This window comes from Tetrao urogallus, assembly GCF_951394365.1.
Source record: "Tetrao urogallus genome assembly, chromosome: 2".
Taxonomy (NCBI): domain Eukaryota; kingdom Metazoa; phylum Chordata; class Aves; order Galliformes; family Phasianidae; genus Tetrao; species Tetrao urogallus.
The window spans coordinates 86389149-86416203 of NC_136814.1; the positions used below are offsets into that span (position 1 = coordinate 86389149).

The following is a 27055-nucleotide window of genomic DNA, read 5'->3' on the forward strand; positions in this document are numbered from 1 at the left end:
GTGCACAGGGAGAATTAGGCACTTCGAGTATGGCCTAGTGACAATGAATATGAAACAGGGATGGAGAGGTTGTATCTGATCTCTCAAGAAACAGGCATTTCACTTCATCCCCCATCAAATGTTTTTTGCCACTGGGAATTCAGACCATAGAATGTTTTCTAAAATTGTTGTTTTCAGACTGGCAAAGTTCTTTCATGTCTTTTTGAAGCATCTTGGAAAGGAAGGAATAACCAGTTTCAACAACAACGTGCTGGTCAAAACATCCACCCAGGCACCCAGTTTAATTCCTCTTCGCACTGACAGAGGCTGTAATCCTGATCTTCCTCTACCCTACTGAGTTCTCCACAATCAAACTGCAGGCCACCTTCCCATGTGTGCTGCCTCATAGAAAGCCCATTGGGTACATGGAGGAAACCTGGAGTCCTAAATCCCCACATATATGCTTTCTAACTGCTCTCTGAAATGTTTCCGATGGATCTTTTTCCTTTCTGCTTGATAAATTCACATCTGTAGAGTGGCTCTCGTAGTTTGCTCCACAAGACACATTGCAAAGCCAGACTCGTGCTGATACAGCATTAAAATCAGTCACGTGAGTCTGAGGATATAGCAAATGTATAGCTCAGGACAGATCTATGAATCTACGCAAAAATATGTTTGTTTTTTTTTTAGCTTGTGAAAGTTTTAATGTGTTAATAAATAGAAAAATTTTCTCTATGCACAACTACAAAATTACGTAATTTATAGTAAGTTTTCTATTATATATTTTATTACCGCATATGTACAACAGGCTGGCTTTCAAGAGTAGCCTTAAAAAGCATAAGCAACAAAGTAATTCATCTGTGACTTTTATAATGGACCATAAATGTTTCAGAAGAATGATCTGGCGAGGGACTTCTTGACTCGTGTTTTGTTCTGCAGGCTCTGAAAACAAAGAATGTGCATGTATTTAACTATAAACTATACGGCTTTTGGTTTGAACTTTGGCTTAATTGAAATCAGTGGCAAAATTCCCCTCTTTTCATGATGAACTTTGTGGTATAAAGTAATTCCCTTCACCATTATTAATGTGCTGTTCTTTCTTCCATCCCCTGTATTCTTTAAATCTGAGTTTTATTTATATGCTGATATTCCTGTAACTGCAAACCTAAAGGCCTCTGTGCCCATATATCCTTGAATTGCCTTTTGCATTTTTCTGCACGATTCCTCTTTGATCTGCCTCTGAATTTAATAATGAAATTCGACTCAATATCCCCCCCACTATATATAGCTCCTGCTACATCATGTTCTGTTACCTATCATCTGACAGTGTAATTCTTGAAATCTGGCCATTTAATTTGGTCCAAGAAAATGTATCATTTAAGAAAAGGCCATGTTCATTTGATTAAGTGAATGCACATTTCTGTTTTCTTACCAAGCACTGGCATATGGGCAGCATTTCATACTGTGTGTGGGAATGTTTACAGAATCCTATCAGCAAAAATGGTATTTGGCAAGAATATTAACTACAATAGCAGCATTCACAGTTCTGTTTCTAAATATGTTATAATGCTGAATATTCTCATTTCCTTTCTGCACTTCCTCTGCCTTCTACGGGGCTAGGAAGGTAGCCTTGCAGAATTTTTGAATTCAGATTTCACCTTCCCCTGCCATGGGACAGGAAATGAAACCTCCTAAAGCCTGAGATCTCCGTATGAATGGAGGGCATTGTAGATATGCATCATATTTCACATCTTCCCGCTGACACCCGCAATGTCAGTTCTTTCCATCGCTGGGATATGCTGGACTGTTTTTAAAAGACAGTCACAGTGCCAACTCTCAACTAAATCAAAACATTTTATTTTCTGCTTTTCCAATTTCCTAGAACCAAAGATTAATGCTCCTATCAAATTACCTGATCTTTAGGAGAGTCAACAGGACTATTCCTAGGATGAGAACTATGCAGGAGGAATAGGCAATAATGTAGACTGTTTCACCTACAAGCCAAAACCAGAAAGCAGACAAGAAACATTCTTCAGTGACAAGAATCAGGTTTGAGATCTGAATTGGAACACATACATTTGCACACTAAATTAGCAATCAGTTCTGATGCCAGTAATTAAAAGGAGATTGTATGCCGACGGTGGGAGTTACTCCTGCTTCACCAGCTGGTGCAAAATCATTTTCAGACTCCTAGTAAACACCAGCTCCAATAGCACTTCACGTGTGTAGCACTACCTTTTACTCTACCCCGGGGAAACTGCAACAGCTTGTTAGGCTGATTTGTGTTTTGGAGTATTTTCCCTGTTGATTTTAAGATGTCAGTTTTATTCGGTGTATTGGAGGAGATCTGGCTCTTAAATATCTGCCTGGCCTCTTTTTCTTTTTCACATATTACCATAATTGCAGTGTGAAGCAATACTCAGTCTAGAATCAAATTAAAGTAAAATGGGATCTAACATTGTGTTTCTGGGCCCCGTGCCCATGGAGTTTCCTCTTACTCTTAGACTTCTCACCAAGAAATCACTTAGGCAGCTTATGTGCTAAAAATTCTGACTGTTGAAAAACTGGGAATTGTTTCAACTGTTATTTTCCAAAAGAGGGGAAACTTGTTTTTCCTGATGGAGTGAATGTATCACTTTTGATCAAATATTCTGAAGTGAAAATATTTGGCTCAGAAGGAAACATAATGTGCCAGAACGTGCCATCACAATGTGCAGAGGTTCAACAACAAAAGGACCCAAATCAAAAGCCACAGGAATAAAAATGAGACCCTTCTACTTGCCTATTGCAAGATGTTCACGATGAGATCATGCTAAAAGCCATATATTTTCTCCTGCCTTCTGAGAAGCATGGGAATTTGTAAAGCTGGGACAGGGCACAGTTTTGTGGCTGAAGTGACAATTCTTCATTTTATATTTTCATTTTATATATTCTTTGTTTTCTAAATACTTGAATGTGCCTATTTATCTTCCCTTAAAAATGTTGTAGGTTGTCTGTTTCTTGATAGGCATCCTACTTGTCTAAAAATGCAAGGAATGTTTTATGTTAATTTTCACTATTAATCTGTCTCCATCCAGTTCTCAAAATGTGAAATACTGCTAGGGGAGTTAGAAAATATAGATATGAAATTTTGGCTCTGTTCATCCCAAATCCCATCCATGAAAACTACCAGAATACACATGCAAGTTCCTGTATGACATGATGGTCTGTGTGATTCCATTTTTCTCATCTGAATATGATCTTAGCAATGATTTAAGGCTTAAAACCAGTACCTAAACAAACATCAAGAACACTGACTGAAATTAAGCCCATTTGTAGTTATGGGTCTGTAAACAACCTTAGCTCACATGCTGTGCCCCTGTTCACATTTCACTGGATAGCAGACATCACAGTGATTAAAAACATGATTAAAAGTTCAAACACTTTCCTACTCCTAGCAGGATAGCAAATAAAAAATGCAGTGTACACAGGTCAATCATGACTGGGTTCTAAGAAGTAGCTGTCTACTTTAGTGCTTCTCTTCAGCAGACTGAGGTGTAAAGAAGAGATCTTCTCTGAGTTATCTGGCTGAATGGAGAGAGGGATGCAAATATCTGTGTGCCTTGTGAAGACTGAAAGGCACACATGATGTGCAAAGACACAGTGCAGTAGAAAGCAACTGTAAGATGCAGAATGAAAGGGCACAAGAGGAGACAAGACATTCCCATTGCTATGGTGTAAGGTACTGAACTGTACCAGCTTATGAAGCTGTCTCACGCTCATGAGAATTTGGTAGAGCAGCTTAGGGACAAGTCTATGGCAAGGCTGCCATGGCTTTGGGACAAATGTCTTGCCTTTCCTTGGATGGACTACAAACCTCAGGAACACGACAGCTGTAGTGCTAGTAGGAACTGCCTGTATAGAAATACAGACACTGCAGTGACAAAGTTTGCAATAGGACAGCTGTGGGCTCATCAGCTGAAACAATTAGTGGCATCAGTCTACATGTGTATGGAGTGAGAGAACAGTGAATATTCATTAGATAAATTAACTCTGGCTGGTGCTCTAAGGTTTCTTGGCTAACTGCAGGCCACTGCAGGCTTTCTTCTACATTTGTAAAACAATGAGATTGACAGTGTTTCATGCCTTACAAATTAAAATTGCTGGAGAGGAACTAATCTCAGTTCTCACAGCATCCGGTATAATTGTAAATAAATCCTGCCAATTACATGTTTATCTAGATTCTCAGCACAGCAAAACTTGGTACTAAATATCTGATAACTCTACAATTTAGGAGGAAAATGAGATTAATTCCAAGAATCTTGGGTCATGCCCAATTTTACTGTATCTGACAAGAACCAGAGAAGAGTTGTATATTCCTAGCTTTTTCTTCCATTCAAAAAATGCTCCAGCTCCAAAGCTGATGAAAGTGAATGTTTATCTTCATGCATGATTCATTTTTCAAATTAAGGTGTAGGAAGCAATCTTTTTAAATTATTTGAATCTGCAAAATCATGGAGATGATTTGCATAGGATGAAGTCAGAACAGGCTGAAAGTGGGTAACTACATGGGCAATAACAGCATTTTTTGAGGTTTGGAGAGCTTTTGTTTAGTTTGTCACTTGATTTTTGTACTATGACATAAGATTCTGGTCCCATTTAAACTTGCAGGAAAAGTCTCATCAACTTTGTAAACGATCAGGCCTCTGCTTACATCACACTGTTTTAACTGGGACAAATCAACCCACAGGTTGTCATGTATCCTCCTGGGTATATGACTGAGTGAAAATCCTGTTAAGAATTTTAAACAGTCCTGTTTTTCATGGCAAACCAAAGGGCAAAAGGCAGAGAACTTCATCTTTTACACCTTCTTTTCGAGATATCTTGTGGTTCAATATTCCTGACACAAGCCAATTTCTTGTGTGGCAGATCTCACTGAGCTAAACACAGTAGTGAGGGTGACCTCTATCATCACCCTTATGCCACCTGGGCCAGTGGTTGCCAAAGTACTTTAGATATCTAATCCTGTTTTCAAACATCACAACCTAATTTAGGAGGCTAAGGTCATTGATATACGTCATGCCAGGCTGTAAAATGTTACCGTTACCTCTACATTATGTAGCAGGTTCTCTGCAGCAGCATTTTATACATACTATTCTCCTTTTCTCAGTAAGAGATGGATTAAATTGAATTTTATTGCAGGCTAGGAATGTGCATCTGTACAGTCACCAAGGGTCAATTTGTCCACAGCAAGTGGTTAGCTCTTGATTATGGAGTTGTGCATTTGAACTACTTTGGACCCAAGATATCTGGCTACTGCATTCACAGCAAAGCATCTTTGCTTACACCCAAATGGCATAATTCCCAATGAAGAGGGTCATATTCATTTGTACATATGTTGGTATATATGCCTATGCTTATTATTTGTTATGAAGCACTCCTTTTATTAAAAATTACTCAATTATCCAAGGATGGACAGTACTACTGTGTAAACCAGGAAAATTTTTTTGAACTGTTTTTTGAGCAGTAACTTTCTTGAAATAAAGAATTAAGGAACAGTTAAATAAGGACTGAATTTCTTTCTTGGCTTGCTCATCTGCAGACAGACATTAATTTGAATTTGTGAAAGATCTTTGTATTTTATGCAAGTTAAGAACTCTTCTGGGATTTTGAGGCACAGACAACACATAGGCAAGTGTTATCTCCAGCATTCTGAGTTCAGCAAATATTCTTAAATATCTTCAGACACTCAAAAGAATGTATTTGACAACTTAACCATTTTGCATCTACACCATGGGATTCTTCTTGGGATTTGATTTCAATAAAGATAAATACTTTGTAAAGATGATAACTCCCTTTGCAGCCAAAGTGATACGCATTTACTAGCATATACATCCAGGGTACAGGGATAGATTTTTGGCAGCGGGATTTATGGAATAATTTGCAATATGGTTTTTATCATCAGGTAGATATCCTGAAATCAGATTCTTCTCCTTGACCTGGCTTCCTATGAGACATATATAGCTTAGAGAGTTCCCAGCTAGTGCACATGTCAACTCCAATAGGAGGAATATTTTATTTTATCTTTCAGGCTGGTCAGCATTCTTTTTATTTTTCTAAGGCCATCCAAAATTTTGTTAGAGTTCAAGGATGGGTTTTTGGAAAGTGTTCAGATTTCAGTGGGAGCAGAATTAACTAGGCACAGCCTGCTTTTTGCAAACATTTATCTAATTCTTTGAGGGAAATACATATTGCATTCTACCCAATGAAGGGGTCTGCAGTTAGAACTGGTCACTGGGGTGAAATAGCTCACATTTTATTTTTTCTCACTTATAGCAGGATTTCTTCCATTACAACATTCATTATTTAACCACTAAAGTCTAGTTCCAGCCAGCCAGAGATTCAGGCTCCCCCTGTAGTTGGCAAAAAGAAGCCAATGCTTCCAGGATACAGCAAAGAGTTTTTATTCAAAAATGACAGTGGAATGCTCAATTATTCATGACATTGGTCTCAGAAATACTGTTACTAACATCTATATTTATAATTCCCAGGTTGGACACTTCAGCAAAAGCTGATGGGTGGACCTGATGGAATATCCTTTATTTTGTACTGCATGTGGAGCATGAATTATTTGTTCACTGTTAAAGGTGTTCATTGTGAACATTTCTTGTAAAAAAAGAAATAATTTGTAGTAATACATGGAGTACTGCAATCTGCCCTATGCAAGGTAGAGCAAATGTTTCTCATTAGAGACAGTATTTGTGCATTGAGTTTTTTAGTATTCTTACTCTATAGTGGGGTCCTTCAAAAAGAAATATAAAATTAATATTATTTCCGCTATGAGAAAATTTATTAAATCAGTATCTTTTATGTCACTTAATTGCTTACTGTAAATGCATAGAAAGAAAAGCAGATGCTGCTTTTCAATCCGTGAGATATCATGATCCACAATTGCAGGCTTTGCTGTTGCATGAGAAGATAATAGCTGATGGAGTGTAATGCAGCACCCTTCTCAGATCAACTACTGCATCTTCCTAATTTCACTGTAACTGGTATGGCACAAAAAGTCAAGAAAGTTAGGAAGGAAGCAGGTGTGGCATCAAAGCTAATCATTTATTTTACGTATTATGACGACTATTGATTGATTCTATGAGTTGTACTTGATGATCCTTATGAATCCTTTCCAACTTAGGATATTCTGTCATTCTATGATTCTCCTGATTTGTAATGACTGTGTGGAGACTCAGGCTATGGTGGGCTTAATAGCTTAATTGTACCCAGTTATAATATAGTGATTGTGAGCTGTCTATTTCAAAACCACTTATCAGAGTAAGTGGTGCAGTCTTATTATCTTTACTTTGTGATTGTATAAAATAAGGAAAGCAAGTAGAAAGATTTTTCCACATAATGTTGAATGACTGTGGAAAAGGTAAAGCTCACCTTCCTGGAACCACCCAAGGGAGTTAATCTTTAGTCTTCTCTGTAACACAAGGGAAATTTCAATAGTGCTTCTATTAAAATCATGAAGTGATTTGCTCAAACTTACCATTAAATGAAGATGAATGCAGTTGTGTTCTGGAAAGCTTTTCTCCTGGTATTTCTGTGTTCAGCCAATGAAAACCTTTCCTAACTGAAATTTGACCTGAAGATTGGAAACATGTATCAACTTGAATTATTATTTTTAAATAATAATGTAAACAAATATTATTATTTGGTGTTTTGATAAGAGCCTCAGAACTAAGGAAGGCAGCAATAGTACCAATCCTTTACTTAGACAAGGGCTTTGGATCGCCAGTTTTCGATTGACTAGCAGGAACTTCATTGCACCACAGGAACAAGCAAGTTTCTGTTCTTCAATCCCAATTAGGTTAGGGAAGTTCCCATCACAAAAATACTTTCATCCTGAGACTGCTTCAGTGAATGGCAAAACCTGATGAGCAATTATTTGATTATTCTAATATGATAAACATCTTTCTTCTTGATATGTAAAGAACAACTAACAGAGTTAGTTTGGATCATTAGATACAGTCATGGAGAAAACAAGCAAGTAAATAATGTTCTTCAGGAAACTCAATGCCAGCACAGTCTCAAATCTAACGGTGTTACAGTATTACTTTGTCAGAGGAGCTGGTGCAGCAATTTTAAACTTTTCTCAGGCTGAACTGCCTGGTTGTCCTGATTGTCTAAGCTTAAGCACAGTGTTTCTGCAGTTAGTTTTCAGGTGTATTTTGAAGGACAGGAAAAAATTATACTATTATCATTAGCAATTTTGGGGGAAGGCTAAAACTCAAAAATTAGCTAAATCATTCAATGAAATGCATGTATGCAGCTAATTTGTTTTTAAAAGTCACTTGGATGGAACTATGACATAATCATTCTTTTTCTCTGAAATCTTTGGAAGTAATTCCTTCTCCCAGGCTACCATGTGAATATATAATTACATATAGAGGCATTAGCAAGTTCATGTAATAGATATAAGTGCCACATTATGTGTATTTGTGGAGAGGGTAGTCAGGTCGTAGATGTGGTCCACAGGTGGCATGGCCAGGAGCTGATGTATTAGGTGAACATTCAGCTTCAGTTTTAGGCTGTGGGAGTCCAGTTCATCTTCTCCTGAACCACTCTGGGACGTAACCCACAGCACAGTAAGTGAGGACAAACAAACAGGGGATTTGCTTCAAAAGCACTCTCCTGACCCATATGAAAACACTGATATTCTCTTTCATGTTGCCATTCATTGCACTAACGACTGAGTCCTAAAGAAGGTCTTAGCAAGGAGTTTTATATTTAGCACATACTGGCATGCATCATTCTGTGCCACTGCATAGAAAGAAAAACAAATGAACTCCTCTCCTGAAAAAGGCAGAATTTATTGCATTACCTTCCGTGTCCCAGTTTCTAACACAAACAGGATCTGTGCTCAGAAGTTATAGCTAGAGAACTCTCAGTTTAGTTTTGTATTCTTTCTCATTGCTGTTAAGTAACCACTTGAAGGTAGCAGATCATTAATTCTTTTTATGAAGCTTCACAACACAGTTAAACTGTGTCTAAGATAACAATCATTTGTAAGGTTAACATTTACTAAATTATTTCTTAATATGTGTTAGCCAACTTAAAGTTTAGCTAGGCTAATATTTAGTCTCCAAGAAGAAAAGGAAAGAAAAACATAAAAACATAATGTATATTGTGTTCTATGTACCAATATGTATGATATTGATTGTTCTAATGCTGTGCCAAAGTACAACATTAAATCAGTGGCAGAAAGACTCTGAAGCTTTTCTAATCTGCATAATATTTCTCACCCCCAAAATTGTTCTTTCACTGTTATTCCAACCAGAAAATTAATGTAGTGAGACTTGTAGCCAATGTATTGACAGTATTAAATATTGCCCACAACCAGAGAAAACAACTTGCACATGCAATCTGTGTTTCAATTTTGATTAAAAACCTACAGATATAATAAACCTTGGTGAAATCCATGGTATTATAGCAGAGATATGGTTAAGATTTGCTGCAAGTTAGCATTTTAATTTAAGATTTTAAATTAATTATTCTTTAAAGTAACATCTGTTACTCACGTAGCTGACTGAAGCAGGATGTGCTGTGAAGCATGTGATGGAAGAGCTTGCACAGCGACTGTTCTGCCGGTGGTGAATTCTGACAGGTGCACTCCACACGTAGCATTGTGCCCCAGTTGCCGATGTAGGCTGCTTTGCAATCAGCGTTTGCAGAACAGGGCATGTCGCCTTTAATTAAAGTTTCAAGACAAGCTTCATCGTCATAGCACTCTTTGGTCACATGTCTCCAACATTTGTCCCAAAAAGCTTTGTATTTTTTCCTGACAGAAAAAAAAGAAGTGTAGAGGTTTTGAAACTGTGATTTCACAAAAAGAAAGTTAAGGATGATCATAAAAAGGGAGTGTATTCTTGAAGTGCCATGTAAGCTTTAAAAATCAAAATATTCAGTAGGTGACATAAATTCTGCTCTGATTTGGTTGCACCTTGTTCGTTTCAGTGAAACTGCAAAATTGTAACTTGAAATTACACCATTACTCAAAAAGTTTTTTGAAACAATCAGCTGTACCCCAAATCAGCATGTGTGTAGTCTTTCCAAGGGTTCAGCAGAAATCATTGTGAATGCCAGCAGTCCCAGATCCTCAGGGACAGTAGGTGGAGGAATAAGACCGCTCACCACCATGAAAACAGAAGAGGCACATTTCTATGGGATGAGCTTGTTGGGCAGCATGATAAGAAAAATAAATATTGAGTTTAATTGAAATAAAATAATCTGCATACAGTGCTAAAAGCCAACCAACTAACCAAAAATTCCAGATAGAATGCTAACAAAATACAAAATGACCAAGGATATGGAGAAGGAATTTCATTGCAGATACTTGCCCTTAAAAATTAATTGACAGTGAAGAGATGTTACGTGAGGAATTGTTTCTCAACTCTTAAGTCTATGGACTTAAATTATTTTAGTTTATTTGCTCTTAGAGTAGAATAAAATTAATATTTAGTGCTTTTGGTATGACCAAAGAGAAGACTTACTAAAGATTAATTAAGTAATCTGTAGATATTGGCTGGAAACCAGTTTATCACTTATATTAAATCTTGGCAGACAAGAAAGGTAAAATGTTGTTATGTAGTGTACTGTAGTATCTTAAAATATTCTTTCATTAATCATAACATTAGGCTGTTAATTTACTACTGCTATTGTGTAATTGTTACAAGCAAGTCACGTAGAAAAATGTTCTTGGACCTTATTGTAAATATTTTTATTACACCAGCAAAGGTTTCAAAGCAGATGCCACCTCTGTGCTAATGGAATTATTTTTGTTCACCTTCAGATTTATAGATATGGCTGGCTATAATTCACAAACTAATTTAGCTAATTATGTCCACTTATTGTCAGTGCCAGGAAACATTAATGCTCCCAAAATAATGGGTAATTCAGCAAGTCTCCATTATGGTATTGCATGTGTACACATGTACATGCACAGACTTACATTCGTAGCCCAGTTCTTCCTGACATAAAAAAGGGCATTTTCCACTGATGTCAATCTGAGTAGCCTGCTCTGAACTGAAAGTGTCTCTTGGTCTCCTGCATCATTTACTGAGAGTAAAATTATGCACAGCTTTGGGGGGAAATTAAGGTGTAATCCACAAGAGAACCAGTGACTACACTGAAAACCAATGTGAGCCAACTGGCCATCCCCAAAAGGTGTCCATTAAATAGAAGAGAGAGTATGGGCTAATCCTGTTGCATATTTTCTAAACTAAAATAAAATCTGAAAACTGTTCCTCTTCATGACTTTGGTGGTCTGTGTATTGTTCCAGGGCAGCTTTTTTTCATGTTTATTTGAGAATAAAAGAATAATATGAAAGTTTTACAAAGGGCCAAGTTAGTCAAACAGCAGTTGGATCTGAAGGATGAGATGCTAAGGTGGAAGAGGTAATTACTTTAACCAAACAAACTTCTCCCAGTCTGCTGCATAATTTGTGTAAACTGCTAGGGGGCAAAGGAGCAGACTGGCAGGTGTTATCTGAAGAAAGTGGTAATGAAAATACTATACAGAATAGTTTGTCCAGCCAAAATGGTGTTAAGAGTCATGAAACAGGCAGAAGAAAAGGCCACTGACGATCCAAGACCTGTCTGAAAATGAATGTTTGTGGTTTGCTTGTGGGATTACTTATTCAATTACCAGTTTCAATGCAGACATCTATGATAGATGTCCAAATGGAACCTGCTGCTTTGTAGTCTCTTTTCAGACTAGACTTCAATGAATTGCTGTCTGTGCCAAGGGATAGATAACCTAACTTTTTTGACTGGGTAATTGGGTAAATTATGCTAATCAAACCTATTAATGTGCCATATGTAGCCTAGTAAAATGTTCTCTGCCCACATCTGATTTTAAATATTCACTACAGTTCTTACACACAATGATTTAAAGATCCCCTCTATTTGAGTTTGTGTGAAGAGGGTCTCTAGATGCCTATAGTTATCATGCAAGAGTAAGTCAAAGAGGAGAAAAGCACCTGGTGGGAAGATGGTGTGTAAAAAATGTATTCTAAAACTGGTAACTAAGATGTAAAGATCAAAGATTAAAGGCGGTAATTCTCTGCTGTTTGTATCCATAAAGTATGACTTTTTGAAATGTCAAGCACAAGAGATGATATAGAATAGATACAGTGCTGAAAATCATTTTGTTATAGGTGAGAAATACAAAAATTATTTGATCAAGTCACTATTCACAGGCACACAACTGGCCGAGATTAGGAAAAGTAATCATTCTTCTAGTTACCTGCACAATTTATCTTCCTCACACATGTGAATTACACTTAGACATGATGGGAGTGGAGCTGAAGTAATTGCACAGGGCTTGCCATGAAGAAGTTCTTTGGCACTGTGGCAGGATTCATCAGGCTGGACGCAGTCACAAAATGTCATCATTTGGGCGACTTCAAAAGGCATGTTGTGATAGAAGAACCTCATGGCCGCTTGGCATTCTTCCATGTTGCACTTCTTATTTACTGAACAGACCTTAAGGTACAGGGACAACTGTTTGTTACATACTTCATCTTCAACACAGTCCATGTTCACATCCAAACAGGATCTGTTTGCTGTGTATGCTAAAAAGAACAATGATTTTTAAAATGAAACTACAAGAAAATCTTACTCACGTGATGATTGGCAGTCAACCTGCCTGCATTATTCCCATTAAAAACAAGTTAGTCTTCCCAAAGCTCTTAGCCAGCTTTTCCAACACTGTCTCTTCTAAGCTCATTTTGTTGTCCTCATATTCTACCTTTGCACTGCTTGCCTCTCACATGCAATCCCCTTGTAACTTGTTGCCCTACCAGATAATTGAGTAAGAAGAAAGGGAGAAATGGCAAGATGGAAATTTCTTTGGAGTATCCCATAGCTTCCAGGAGCTACTAATGGATTCTTAAAAACGCTGACATCTCCACTATGACATTTTAAAATCTAGTTCAGGTAATTGTAGGCTGTCCTATAAGCCTTCCAAAACTATATAGCTATTTCTAACTCCAAAAGGGCTATGGGATAAGTTTTGCCTCGATAAATATAACAGAAACAGGAGTGTTACCTATCATTTTTGGATTCTCATCTATCCAGTTGTTTAACTAAAATATTCAGGGTTCTACTGACTCCTTGCTCTTCAGTAATCTGAATGAAAACTATTCATTTTAATCTGGAGATACAATGCACATTATGTGAGAACAGAGATAAAATGGGTTTCTAGGATCCAGAAATAAATGCATACCTTGCTTGGAGAGAGATGATAAACTCCATTGTAGCTTTGTTTCCATACTAATATTGTCTAAAACAGAAAGATATAGATATACATATATGAGCAGTGTTGATAAATCATGCCGCAGCTTAGTTTTCAGCTTTAAAGCATTGTGTTTTGCTGAAGTAGTGCTGGTAAAAATAAACAAGAATAAAATAGATCAGCTCAGTGATCAGTCAGGAATTGTCAGCTTTTAACAAACTCTAGCAGCACTGTGACATGTATTTATAGACTTTGGGGTGAAAGCACATTTTCACAATGGCTGTTGATACATAATTATACATTCATGTGAAATGAAGGAGAGTTTGTAGAGATGCTCAGCTCAGAATAAAATCAGGGTTATTGTGAATAAATAAGGCCAGTGGCCTTAACGCATTCATCTGTATACACATTTTTTAAAACTCAGAAGGCTTGTTGCAGTATGAAGTCAAGGCAGGCAGAGAATTCTTATTTTTACTTTTGAAAAATGCAAAATGAAACTTCTGAAAAATGTAAAATGAAACTTTTTTCTTTTTTTTCAGCTATAGTGTAGTGCTAAAAGAGACTGATTAGGGTCAGGAGTAACCAAATTAACCAACTGAAGGAAAATAGTGTTTTCACTCAGGCTTTCAGATTATTCATTTGCATTTAAATAAGCCTCTCAAAACTATCCTGTTTCCAATGGTAAACTGCAATGGTTTAAGAATTTGTTTTCTCCACAGACGCACACATGTATGAAAGGGTTCTGAGTTCTGGAATAGCACCAACCTATGTCAGTGTTCTGATTTTTATCATGATCATCACCATTATCATCATCTTCATCACCATTTTCACTAGCTACTGAATCTTGGTTCCCTTGAGAATACTGCAAACAAGGGTTGCTAATTATTCCCTTCCATATTTTAAGGCATCTCCTTTGTAGTGGCTCCGAGCACTTGCACTGTCCCAGCACTGTTTTCCTCAGTTCTTTCCATGCTGACAAACACTCCTGGCTGCCCATCCTACATTTTGCTGCCTCTGCCAGGCACGCTTGCTGGAAGCTCCTATACACTGAAGAGCAGTACAGATCCTCTTGACAGAATCTTTTCGCAGTGGTGCAATCCTTCTCTGATTCATCGGGGTGTCTTTGGCTTTGGGGCTTTCTGTGCTGCCTAAAACTCAGCTCAGCATTTGATCTTGATGAACTTTCCATGCTCTCTGTGCAAACAGAAAAAAAAGACAGACATTGAATAGAAGTTGCAACATCAGCTCACAACAAATTTCAGAAAAGTGGATGAAATGGTCCTAATTGTGACATGACTAAATTCTGCTGTATGTATATATACATAATAGTTTCAGATACCTTTTTCATTCCTGGTATCTGTATAATGTATAGTCTAGTTCAGCAATTCAGTTGCCAAATGCCGCTCACTGCAATTACAATATAAAGGGATTAATGTCAAATAATTTTAGCCATCTACAGATTGGACATATGGCGGATTATCATTTTAATAAGGAGAGGAGAGGAGAGGAGAGGAGAGGAGAGGAGAGGAGAGGAGAGGAGAGGAGAGGAGAGGAGAGGAGAGGAGAGGAGAGGAGAGGAGAGGAGAGGAGAGGAGAGGAGAGGAGAGGAGAGGAGAGGAGAGGAGAGGAGAGGAGAGGAGAGGAGAGGAGAGGAGAGGAGAGAGGAGAGGAGAGGAGAGGAGAGGAGAGGAGAGGAGAGCCCTTCTCCCCGTCCCTCTCTCCAAAAAAATAAAAAAAATAAAAAAAAAAGATAATTCTTTTGCTAAAAGCAAAATCAAGTGGTCCAATGACATGAACAGCAGATTTTAGCTACCCACTCTTCATGTTTCAGGTCAGGATGTTATTTCCTCTGGAATAAAGATATATATCCTACTAGTCTGTGTGTGATAAACACTCATTGATGTCAGCAGGGAGTGATGGATCAGATGAATCAGACCAGGGAATCAACCTCAGGGCTTACTTTCCAGACTCTTGTTCTCTGGCTGATTTTACTGCTCTCATGTCAGATTTACTATCATTAAATTGGGTGAGGAGCTGCCAGTCTGACATGCACCAAGTATTTCTCAGTTATAGAACGTATTTTCTAGTTCTCAGAACAGCATAAAATAAGTTAGAAGGAGCTGGGACCCTTATTTACAATGGAATTCTAAAGAGGAAGCTTTCTATGTATTAAGAACTGCTTTATTGTACAGCTAATTGCGAAGGCAGTCACAGTGTCCCCCATACCAAGTAAATGCAATGAAGATGCAAAGTGACTCAACAGCACGATGGGGCAAGCCACTCACTCTCACTCCCATTCACAAGGGCTTGATGTGAGTAACAGGGATCCAAGGCAATGGGGAGACCTCAGCACACCCAGTGTTTTCACTCCTGCTTCCCTTTGCATGGAAGAAGGGTTTGCAAGACTATTTGAATTCCTCACATGCCTTTTACTAATTTTATTTATTTTAAAGCATTGCTTTCATGTGCATGCTAGAATGTTAATATCATAGAAAAGACAAAACGTAACTAAATTGAGGGGGGTAAATTATAAGGTTTGAGAAATGCACAAATAAACTTGAATCTAGTTAAAATGAGGGTTGCAGAGTTATATTTTAATTTTACTTCTTCACAACTAAAACTTCCCATTTAACTACTACCTTTGTCACCACTGCATCGATTCCTGAGTATAGCTGTGATGCTGCAGGGACCATCTGTAGTGCAGACACAGTTTTTAAAATCTGGATATTTGTCAGCCAGAGCCCGGATGATTCTATTACAGCCAATAGCATCTTCTGCCTTGCATCTATTACCTGGAACTCACAGTTAAAATTATAATGCTGTTAATGCTTATGAACACTTAAGGGATATGGTTACATAAAACAATTCAATTGAAGCACAGAAATAATATGTTTTGCCACAAGAAGATGCCTCGAACCTCATTTTCCTTGAAAACCTGACATAATTTACAAATTTTAAATAATATTCAGAACAATGTAATAAAGATGTAGGCACAATATTTCCTTCTTGTATTCGGCCTGACCTGCTGCCAGAATGTCTGTTTCTGCTCTCTCTTCCAAGGTACATGAAATGTTAAAATGATTACTTTTGACAGGAATTGAACAGAATTAGTGCACTTTTGGCTTAAAGAGTTCATTTAAGGGACCATGTTCACAGTGAGGTAAGCCAGCACACATCACTGTGCTGGAGGTTGGTGATGGAAATACCTGCAGGGGAGGGGAGTAGAGGAGGAACATAGCTGGGATCAGAGGCCACTCAGCAGCATGAGACAAAATAAATCAGTTAGCCCTCTGCTTTATGGTCTAAATGGTTTTACGAGTGCATCCATTTTTGCTTGAGAAAGTTTCAAGTTGGTTAAGAAAGTTATACAGGAAACAATTTATTACCATTTTTGAAAAGCTTTGTAATGTGAAAGCCATGTTCTGCCTTGTGAAAGTAGGCACGCAACTCCCTAGACCAGCACATTCCCCTCTCTTTGCTGCATGAGTTATCTCGCCATATTAGGCTAAGGCATACATATATGGGGCTCACAAGATTCAGACTGGTCATGGGGCAGCATGAAGATCTGTTTTAACCTACAAACTGCCTACGGCTCCTGTCTGTGCCCTGTTAGCCGTGGTGCCTGCCTTGCTGCCTTGCTGCTTTTCAGGCGAGCGGTGCCTTCTGTCACCACTGCTGCTGACAACTATAATGTGATTACAGTTTTAATGTCATTTACAGGTTGCTGACATGAATGGCAGCGGAAAGCAGCTGAGATGAAGGCCTGCAAGAGGAAGGAGTGCCTGAAGGAATGAGAATTAACTGCACAATAGTGTACACACCCGTTTTACCAATCCTGAATCCTTTTTCAAATGGTGCCTGCACTGTACTTTCTCCGTTTCCATCACTGACTAAGGAGGGTTTGGGGATCCATGAAGATGTGCACTGCTCCAGGGGTATGTTGTATTCTATCACAGATTACAGCTCCCATCCTCTACTTCCACTTCATCTCTTGTCTCAGTAAAGTCATGGTGCCTTGGCTTACCTTGATATCTCCATCCCATCTCAACTTGCCTTCTGCACTTTCAGCAGCAGTGTAACCCCCATCCCTGGAGGCTTTCAAGGCCAGGTTGGACAGGCCTTGGGCAGCCTGATATAGTGAGTAGCAACTCTGTCCATGGCAGGTGGTTGGAAATGGATAGGCTTTAAGGTCCCTTCAAACTCAAACCAGTCTCTGAGTATGATTCCGTGATTCTATGATTCTATGATTCTATGATTTTATGATGTAGAGAAAGACATGGCCTTTAGCTCTTATATTTCTTTCTCTTCTTAGTAGCCAAGGAACTCAGGAAGTCTAATAGGAGCTATGAAGGTCACTTTCTGACAGTATAGATAGGGAGGAAAGTACATGGTGACATGGGGACTATGGAGATCCACTCAGGCAGGTGGGAGGATATTCTACTTTGTGAACTGAGAAAGGGAAAATAAAAGAATTTCAGGATACAACTTCAGGAGGACAAATTTCAGTTGTAGATAAACAACAGCAAAGATCAGCTTGTGTAAGAAGTGTTTAATTTACAAAATTTTGACTGTTTTCCTGATGGGCTTACAGATACTTCCAGGATGGAGTTGGGAAGAGATAAGAAGAAAAGAAACTCAAATCCTAGTATATTTCATGCAGGCTTCCCAGCCTCACTTGGCTCATTCAAGTTGATGGCACCAGCCACACTTCCATCATTGTGTCCTACAAACACACTGCTGAATTAGAGCAGCAGTGGGTAGGATGTAGGTTATGGGGTTATGAACTTACAAAGAGCATCAACAGAATCAGGAAGCATATCAGATTTACCCCTTGCCTGGCCTCTTGAAAGCTGTGTAGAAAGAACCTATTATCAGCACTGGTCTGTTTGTACTCTCTGTTGATTCAGCTGTGATGAACAGCAGAAAATATTTTATTGCTGGTTTTCAATTATTTCGCTTTATCATTCATTAGTTCTAGGTAATAAATTTCAGCTTATACAAATGCTACCAAGGCATTTACAAAAAAAAAAATTCTCTGACCTAATGCTTGGCAATCATTCTTCATTATCTGATTGATTTATATGTACATAATTTATGTACATGTGAGCACAGATAGAAGTTTGACAGAAAAGAAGCTTACAGTTCCAGGGTGATAATCTTTCTACTTGCACAGTCAGCTCTTCAGTCATCTCAGTGGTAATTGCATCAGAAGGAAAGCATGGGGTTTTTCCCCTCTAGCACTGGTGAACCACATCTCAAGTACTGTGTCCCCCATACTGGATTCCTGAATATAGGAGGGACATGGGCATACTCAAGTGTGTCCTGCAAAGTGCCACGAATGATGAAGGGATTGGAGCCTCACCAAGAGAGTCTGAGAGAGATGGGATTGTTTAGCTGGGAGGACACAAAGCTCAGGGGCGTACTGATTACACACATACTCATGCATATAAATACCTGATGAGAGGAAGATGAATCAGTCAGGCCCAATCCAGTGAGAGAACAAAAGGCACAGAAAATTCCACTTAAGAGATCAGGAAAAAACTTTTTTTTACTTTGGGGGTGGTGAAACAAAAGAAGAGGTTGCCCAGGAAGACTGCAGAGGTCCATATTTGGAGATATTAAAAATCCAACTGGACACACTCCTGGAAGACAACTTATAATCAACACTACTTGACCAAGGGTCTTGCTCTAGATCTGCAGAGAACCTTTCCAGTCTCAGTGATTCTGTTATTCTAAGTAAACTCAGTAAAAAAGTATGCTCAGTGAAATAAAAAGAAGAAAAAAAAAAAAAAAAACACAACAAAACCAAACCTTAAAAATCTTCATTCTGCAATGGTGAAACATTTTTGATATTTTCAAAGCAAAAATTTTGGATTCAAAATTTTCAGAATGAAAAGCGAATATTTTAATCTTTTCCATCTCATGGACATTTTGATCCCCCTTTTTTTTTCACTATATCAGGACATAGAAAAGAAATTAGAAGAAGGATTTGTCTCAGAAGACTATAAGTTGAGATTCTGAAAAAGCTTTTGTAGTAGAGAAGCAGTGATGGGCAGTGTGACTGAGAAAGGAGTCACTTAGGCTGTGTCCCCAGTCCTGCTCTGGAGAGTAATAAATGAAGGTCGTGGTAATGCATGTATTTAACTTGGAGGTTGTCTCCTGAGTGATTGAACTGCTGAACTTGTAACACAGAACAGGAGCATGATTATCATTTGTAGTTAGGTTTTCATAAAGAAAAAGCAATATTTACCCCGTTGCCTATTGTCTCCAACTGACATCTTTGTGCTCAACATTGAAGGGACTCTTTCCATTCACAGCTCATCCTTTAAGTTTTTTCTCTTGCACAGGTGGAGTTCTCTTGACAGGTAGTATAATGTTCTCAGCAGTAATGCTGTTGTTTAAGTTTTTCTGTTGCTGTTGCAGTGGGCTCTCTTAGAGGTACCATCAGTGTCTGACTTTGGGTTCATACCCTCTGAGGTCATGGCACATACTAAACACATTTAGAATAATTTGTCCTAGACATAATTTGAGTGTTCTGCAACACCAAAGAGTTCTTGCCAAAAGCTATTATCATAAGGAAATCTACAAACGCAAAACCAAACAAACAATCATGGGAAGAGTTTATTTTTAGAAGGGTTCTCTGGCACAGTTATATGCCATTAATATCAGTGAATAAATACACAGGAGAATAAGTGAGGGAAATAGCATAACATGGGAACATGCAACAAATCTAAGGGGGATTCCAGAGAACTGATCATGCTGGTTCACCTCACCTGGCTGTGGTGAAAGCTACAGCGCAAATCCTGACCTTTATGTCAAGTAGCCTTGGTGCTAATGCCTTTGTGAATGACGTGAAAGATGCAAATTCATCTTCTAATTTGAGGAAGAAGTTTGGGTCTAGACAGTTCATCTTTAGCTCACTGTCTTGATCATGAAAGTACAGCATATTCCAATACTTTTCTTCAAATACCAATTTTTGAAACTCATAAAATATTTAAAAACTCAACAGAGCACAAGCTGAAACCCAGTTCCTCTGGGGACTCTTGTAGCCATTAGGATATCATGTATTTTTCATTTACTCTCTCTGTTCTTAAAAGTACTTGGCCATTCTGTACGAAGCAGATTTGTATCTGGAACAGGACACACTAAGAAGGAACTCACAGATGACTCCCTGCCCTAATTATTTTAAATACTGCCTGTGACATGGGACACCTGAATGCAAATCTCTGCAACAAATCAGACAGCAGGAGCATTCAAGTAGCTCACACTGCAGGTGTGAAGTCAGTGTCTTCTTCTGCCTGGTGTGCCACACAGACCAAACATGAGGCTGGCCACTGAAGTTGCAACAAACAGAGGGACATTCATTTCATGAACTCTGCTTCATTTGAAGCTCTTAACGGATCATGGCATCAGGAGATGGCTGATTTTGTTCAGGATGTGTCCATACAAGGAGAAGAAGCATTCCCATAGTGATTCAAATACTTTGGTAATTCCCAGAAATCAAGAACCTACCTTATAGAATTAAGTTACTAGAAATGGCAGTTAAATATCTAAATCCTTTTGGCTGAATTTATGAATAAGACCAAGGCACAGGCTAGGCTAATGGCAAGTGTCTGTGCCTAGACTGCTGCATGTTAGTATCGTACCTGTAATGGATTGAGTCAGCTACGTGGTGAGGATAGCATGGACAACATAGCATAAGGGCAACAAAGCTGTGAAGTCTTGAATATAAGTCTTACAGGGAGCAGCTGAGAGAACTAGCACAGGGGAGACCTTATAGCTCTTTACAAATATCTGAAAGGAGGCTGTGGCAAGGTGGGGGTCAGCCTCTTCTCCCACATAAACAGAGATAGGATGAGACGGAATGGCTTCAAGTTGTGCCAGGGGAGATTCAGGTTGGATGTTAAGAAAAATTTCTTCTCACTGGAATGGGCTGCCCAAGCAGTGGCTATGTCACTATCCCTGGAGGTGCTCATTTAGGAGGAAGTTTTTGATGCAGAGAGTGGTGACACAGTGGAACAGGTTGCCCAAGGAGGCTGTAGATGCCCCATCCCTGGAGGCTTTCAAAACCAGGCTGGATGTGGCTCTGGGCAGCCTGGTCTGGTGGTTGGCGACCCTGCACACAGTAGGAGGTTGAAACCAGATGATCATTATGGTCCATTTCAACCCAGGCCATTCTATGATTCTCTGATTCATTCTATGAATCTATGAAACTAAGGGATGTGGTTTAGTCAGGAAATATTGGTGATAAGGGAATGATTGGGCTAGATAATCTTGGAGGTCTTTTCTAACCTTGGTGGTTCTATGATTCTATGATCTAGAATCACTCCTGAGAGGCATTTTTTTCACAATCATCACTAAATTTAGCTGTATGGGTCCATGCTGTCCCACAACACTTGAATTCAGAGTGCTGTCCCATAACGCTTGAATTCAGGGCCAGAAAACAGCCCCTGCACCATTTTATTTTTGTGTACAGACGTAATTTTTTGTGAATCAAGGCTCTTGACGTTTATCAGCACACAGAAGAAACATTACTAGGTCATCTTAATGACACTGCCATGCTGTTTTGCCACTGTTTTTCTCCCTTCTGTATTCACATCATCTCGTAAGTGAATACTTAATAGTTAATGATGAGCTCTTTAAACCTTTACATAAAAATTTAGATTACGAAAAAGGGAGAGGTGGTGACTGATACCTAAGTACTTCTACATGGTTTGTTCAAGAAGATAATAGGTCTATGGAGAAAGCAACATCTTCTACAACTGAGATTAAGAAGAGTTTTAGATCAGACATATACCTGGTTTTCTCCCACTTACAACATAATTATATTTCACTAGGAAGTGATGGAAACGATGCACCAAACACTGGAATTGCAGTAAAGAGAGAGAGACTGATTTTTTGCTTTCTTTTATGTTAGAATCTGTTCAACAATTCAAGGAGGATTAGTCATATCCATAACCTGCAATTTAGTGTACCATCACTCCCTGGAAGTGAATCACTCAGACATATGGGTACTATTCACTGAAAAAAGACAATATACCTTCCTACATAACAACTTTCTTTGAGGAATGCTTTATTTTATTTGCTTCTTACTATAATACAGTATTAAAAATTAGCAGACTACTCCATTGTTTTGGCTATGGTATGAAATCAACTTTGAATTACAGAGAAAAAGGCTGAAATCTTATTCTAGTTACATGCTCGAAAATGTTTATCATAATCCTACAGGAGAATAATTTCCTCTGAATTCAGATTTGCTGAGTTGGCTCGGACTCTGACATTGCTTATATTTTGGAAATTACATTTACCATCTTATGTAAGGGACATCATCACTGTTAGTAGCAACAGATAGTATCGGCTACCATCAAGGATTTCAGACATCAACTGTCTGCTGATGCCATTTGCTCTTTGGAATCTCACTGATTTCAGTCTTTTACCACAGCAATATTATGGCTCACTACAGAAGTGCAACAACTCAGTCATTCAAAAATGACAAACATAAAGAATTACCTGAAATATTGCAGACATCCTCAACAATAGTCCAGATGCTCTCACACCCATTTGCAACATTCATACATTGTTTACTGAAGTGCGGGCAATCAGTAGTCTGGGCAGTAGATACACTTGTGAAGTACATGAGCAGCACTGTAAAATAGAATATAATGACTATTTAACACAAGTATTGTCTTTTCTCATTAGCACTTAGATTATAACAATACAATTTACTGTATTTTATCTATAAAGTGATCTAGTAATTTACTTTTTATTAGAACAAAGGTTTTCCTCAGTTTTACAGCTGAAAACTCCAAAATTTTCAAACTTGCAGTGTGGCTTCTTTCATATTGCTTTTATCCCAGTATTATGACATTAGCTATAGCTCTGTATGACATCTGTGTACAGATATATAGAAATGACTGGAGTTCTGAGAGCCACAATAAAGTGCAGAAAGGAAGATTGAGTATGACATTCAGAGAATGTATCACTTTATTTGATTGCAATTTAATGAAACTGCAGGGTACATAGGAATTCCTATGAATAGAAGATACAAAAGAGATCTGACAGCTCTACAAGTGTTAGATAATAGACTTTTATTCAATCTCTTTGATTTTATTTTGCAAATCATCATCATGAAAGCAATCCCCACATTTTTTATCTATTTCCCTGAGTGCACTGAACCTAAAGGCAGTGTTCATTGCATTAGAAAGTTCGAAAACTTATGAAAGACTGATAGAAAGTTTTCAAGGTAAAGAATTTTAAATCAGCACCATCTCTGGCTTATCTGTAGAAAATAAGATTGCTTTGCTCCGAGAAGACAAACTAGTTGGAGGTTAGTTCTTCATTTCCATGGTAACGCAACCTCTAATTTGTAACCATGTATATTTGATGTAAAATTAAGTTTCAGACACTTATTTAAGGTTTTATCAAACTAGCTGCTGAACATTTTCTGGGATTTTGCTTTGGTTATTGGGCAATGCCATTTTTTATGACATTCAGTCAAATTCATGTGGAATTTGAGGAGTTTCCAACTCTCTTCAAATCCTTAAATATGAACTGTAGGAGAGATGAGCTATTTTCTTTGTGTTTGTCAGGCCATTATTCAGATAAATTAAGTGTTTCAAATGATGCATTTGAGAAACAAAAAAAACAAATATAGCTCTTAATAATCTCAAAGAGCTCCTACTACTTAGAAGTGATGCTATTCCTTCTGTAAATGATGTTTACCTTGATATAATGATAGGGATCACTTCGTGGAGACACACTGATAAGGATGCTGTAACATTTAATACTTTATATCTAACAGGTGCAATAGCATTTAGTGTGCTGCAGAGACACAGAAGAGGCCACATGTGCTCATCATAAGAGAGTGAAGTTGGTGTTTATCCTTTCCCACTTGTCCATAATCCTCCCATTTCTCAGATCTATGCTGAGCTGGTTGTGAGATCAATCATTTTAAGCCTGGAACAGTCATGCAGGCTGCTTCTCTTAATCAGCCTAGAAGACTGATAGAAGCAACTTCTGCAGTCAACACTGAAAAATGTCAAACTGGCTCACCCAAAGGAATAAGTTTTGGCTCATTATCACAAAATGCAATTCCTGGGGTTGTTTATAAATGATTATTTCTAAATGTGAAGTTACTCACTGTTTATTTAGATGACAGAAAATGCAGCTATATGGTATAATGCTGGACAGGTGAAAATGACTTGCATATATAAGGCAATGAAAAATTACGTACCCAGGAACTTTTTAAGAAAGGACGCTTTGCTGGGTGATCATCTAAATATGCTTTAGGTACTGATACAATGGGAAATATAAATCTTCAGCTAGGATCTGCAGTACGAAAGACTCTATTAAGAGTATTCCTGTTAAGAAAGCATTTCAGTACCTGTAGCTAAAAATGAATAGTTAAACTGGGGATTAATTAAAAACTCATTAGCAACTTTGTTAGGATTATTTCAGAGTGCATGTATTTTGAACCCAACTGGAAACTGTGCAAAATGGAAGAGATGTTTTTGTAAAATAATCTGTAGCCTAATTTGTGAGTGAGGCTAATTCAGTCCTAAAAAAAGGACTTCTCCAGATATAATGATACACTGCGATCTTTTATATCTTCAGCAGCACACAGAGGGCATGCAGTGTCAAGTCGACACAAAGCAGACTGGTCTGATTTTAGAATCCAATACACTTCAGTTTAAGCACAATTGCATGAACTGATAGCCATTACTTTAATCACTCTCTTTATTTATTTAGTGTTTGGAGTACTCAAAACTGGTTTGTTATTAGGAAAGTTCAGGGCATCTAAAAGATATTTTGAGCTAAAACTTTTAGAGTGATATAGTTTGACACAAAGGCACTTAAATTTAGACTTCTACAGTAATCTCTTTTTGTACAAGTGTAAAGATGTGGTTGTTTTTTGTTTTTGTTTGTTTGTTTTGCTTTGATTTGTTTTTTTTTTGTTTTGTTTTGTTTTGTTTTGTTTTGTTTTAAGAATTTGATGTCTAAAAAGGAAGGGGGAATATGGACATTGTAGCACCTTCATTGTCTAGATTAAGCACAGGGGAATTACAGTCTTTCTTTCAAGACTGAAGAATGATTATCTGCTAGATAATAATGAACAGGAAACTAAGATTTCTCGAGCTGGGTCTTCTTAACCAGCAGCAAGAATAGATAGATAGCAAGCTCCAAAGGAGAAAAACAAACAGTAGTTGTTACCAGGAGTTGCAAATGTGAAAAAGGACAGCTTTATTCTAATAAAATCCCAGGCAGAACTCCCTATAGAATGTTTTTAACAGTGGACTAGAAGTTGAGAGTAACGAGAGGAGCAGCATATATACAGAATGTATATATTTGTTCCTCCACTTTTTCCGAGTGGGAAAAAGAGGACAGAAAAAATAAAAAGAAAACTTGTCTCATACTCCTTTCTACCAATTCTTTTTCTAACAGCTTTGTTGATTTTCCTATTTTTATCCACTCACCCTCACGGGGAAATGTCAATAATTACCCACATAGCACTGCCAGCACTGAACGCTATCCCATTAGCAAACAAGTGCCTGTTTATTTACAAAAAACATCCCGTTTGCAGATCTCCTCACCAGCTCAACTTCTTATCAGTGCTGGCGGTGCTTCTTTGCCTTTAACTCTGACTCGTCAGCGGACCAGGCTGAAGAAGTCCAAGCCTCAAGGCCTGTATAACACACACCGGTACGAGCCCTCTCCAGGTGTACGCTCACACTAGCGTCTCGCCAGTGGAAGGGGCCTCCTGGCGGCGCCGCATCCCCCCGCCGCTCGCGCACTTACCGAAGCAGAGCAGCGCGGCCATGGCCGGCCGTCGGCGGTGCAGCTCCGCGCCGAGCAGCGGCAGGTGCCGTGCGGCGCCTCCCCTTCAGCACCCGGCGCGGGGACAGCGCCCGTCCGGCCCGGCCCGGCCCCCGAGGAAGGCGCAGGGCGGGACGCGGGGGAGCGGGGCCGGGGCCGCGGCAGCGGCGGGGGAGGCAGAGTTGAGAGCCCACCCGGGCAGACTTCGTCCCTTCTTCTTCCCACCTCCTTCGGGCGGGAGCAGCCCAAGCCTCTCCCTACGCCCAGAGCTTCCCTTGCTGCATTTGTTACACCCTGCTCATTTGTCTCCTTGCAGTAGCGGTTGAGCTGGACTGCCTGTAGGTGAGAGGTAGTTCTTAGGCGTTTATCATGCAATTTGGCATTTCTCCTGTGTTCGGCTAGTACTTGATTTCAGGAGGAACAGAGCACGGCTTTCGCTGTTTCCTATAATCTCTTCTGAAAAGCCTTTTCAAACATTCAGTTTTGTTTAACTGTTGCCGCATTTGACCATCTTCTGTAAGCACTTTTCAGTGCACTTCAGAAGTGATTTTGGTTATTTTCAATTCAGATGTGGGACTGAATCATGGTCTACTAAAGGGAAAGAGTTACTGTGGACCACATTGGACAGCAGATCAGAGGAACAAACAGTAAGTATATACAGACTAGGAATTTCGCTAAGATACATATTTAAAAAAACACAACCCCTTGCAATACAAATGTCAGAAACTGACTTGACTACTTAAAAGATAAACCAACTATGAATTTTATAATAGGTGATAAGTTGGATGAATTTGCCTCTGTAGATAAATGAGAGCTAAAGCATGGTTTCACTTTTCCAGTTTAAATACACTTCTGCAAGGAATAAGCTAAGAGAAACATGTTTACATAAATGGGTAATTTTCTTCAATTCCTGAACAACTCTCAGGTAACTTGACAGTTCAGCAACAAACCATATGAGTGAAGTCATGAACCTAAAAACCCAGATCAAAC

The 27055-nt window shown here is 38.6% G+C and overlaps 1 protein-coding gene across 1 annotated transcript; it reads right to left on the reverse strand.

The window, feature by feature from the left end:
* Nucleotides 1-833: 833 nt before the first annotated feature.
* On the reverse strand, nucleotides 834-26069 carry GFRAL (GDNF family receptor alpha like; the record flags this gene model as incomplete). Its single annotated transcript, XM_079550768.1, has 10 exons — nucleotides 834-921; nucleotides 1892-1973; nucleotides 7505-7600; nucleotides 9537-9796; nucleotides 12263-12590; nucleotides 13244-13300; nucleotides 14018-14446; nucleotides 15892-16050; nucleotides 22763-22897; nucleotides 26048-26069. 10 exons carry the CDS (start codon nucleotides 26067-26069, stop codon nucleotides 834-836), a joined length of 1656 nt encoding a protein of 551 aa, XP_079406894.1.
* Between the last annotated feature and the right edge of the window lie 986 nt (nucleotides 26070-27055).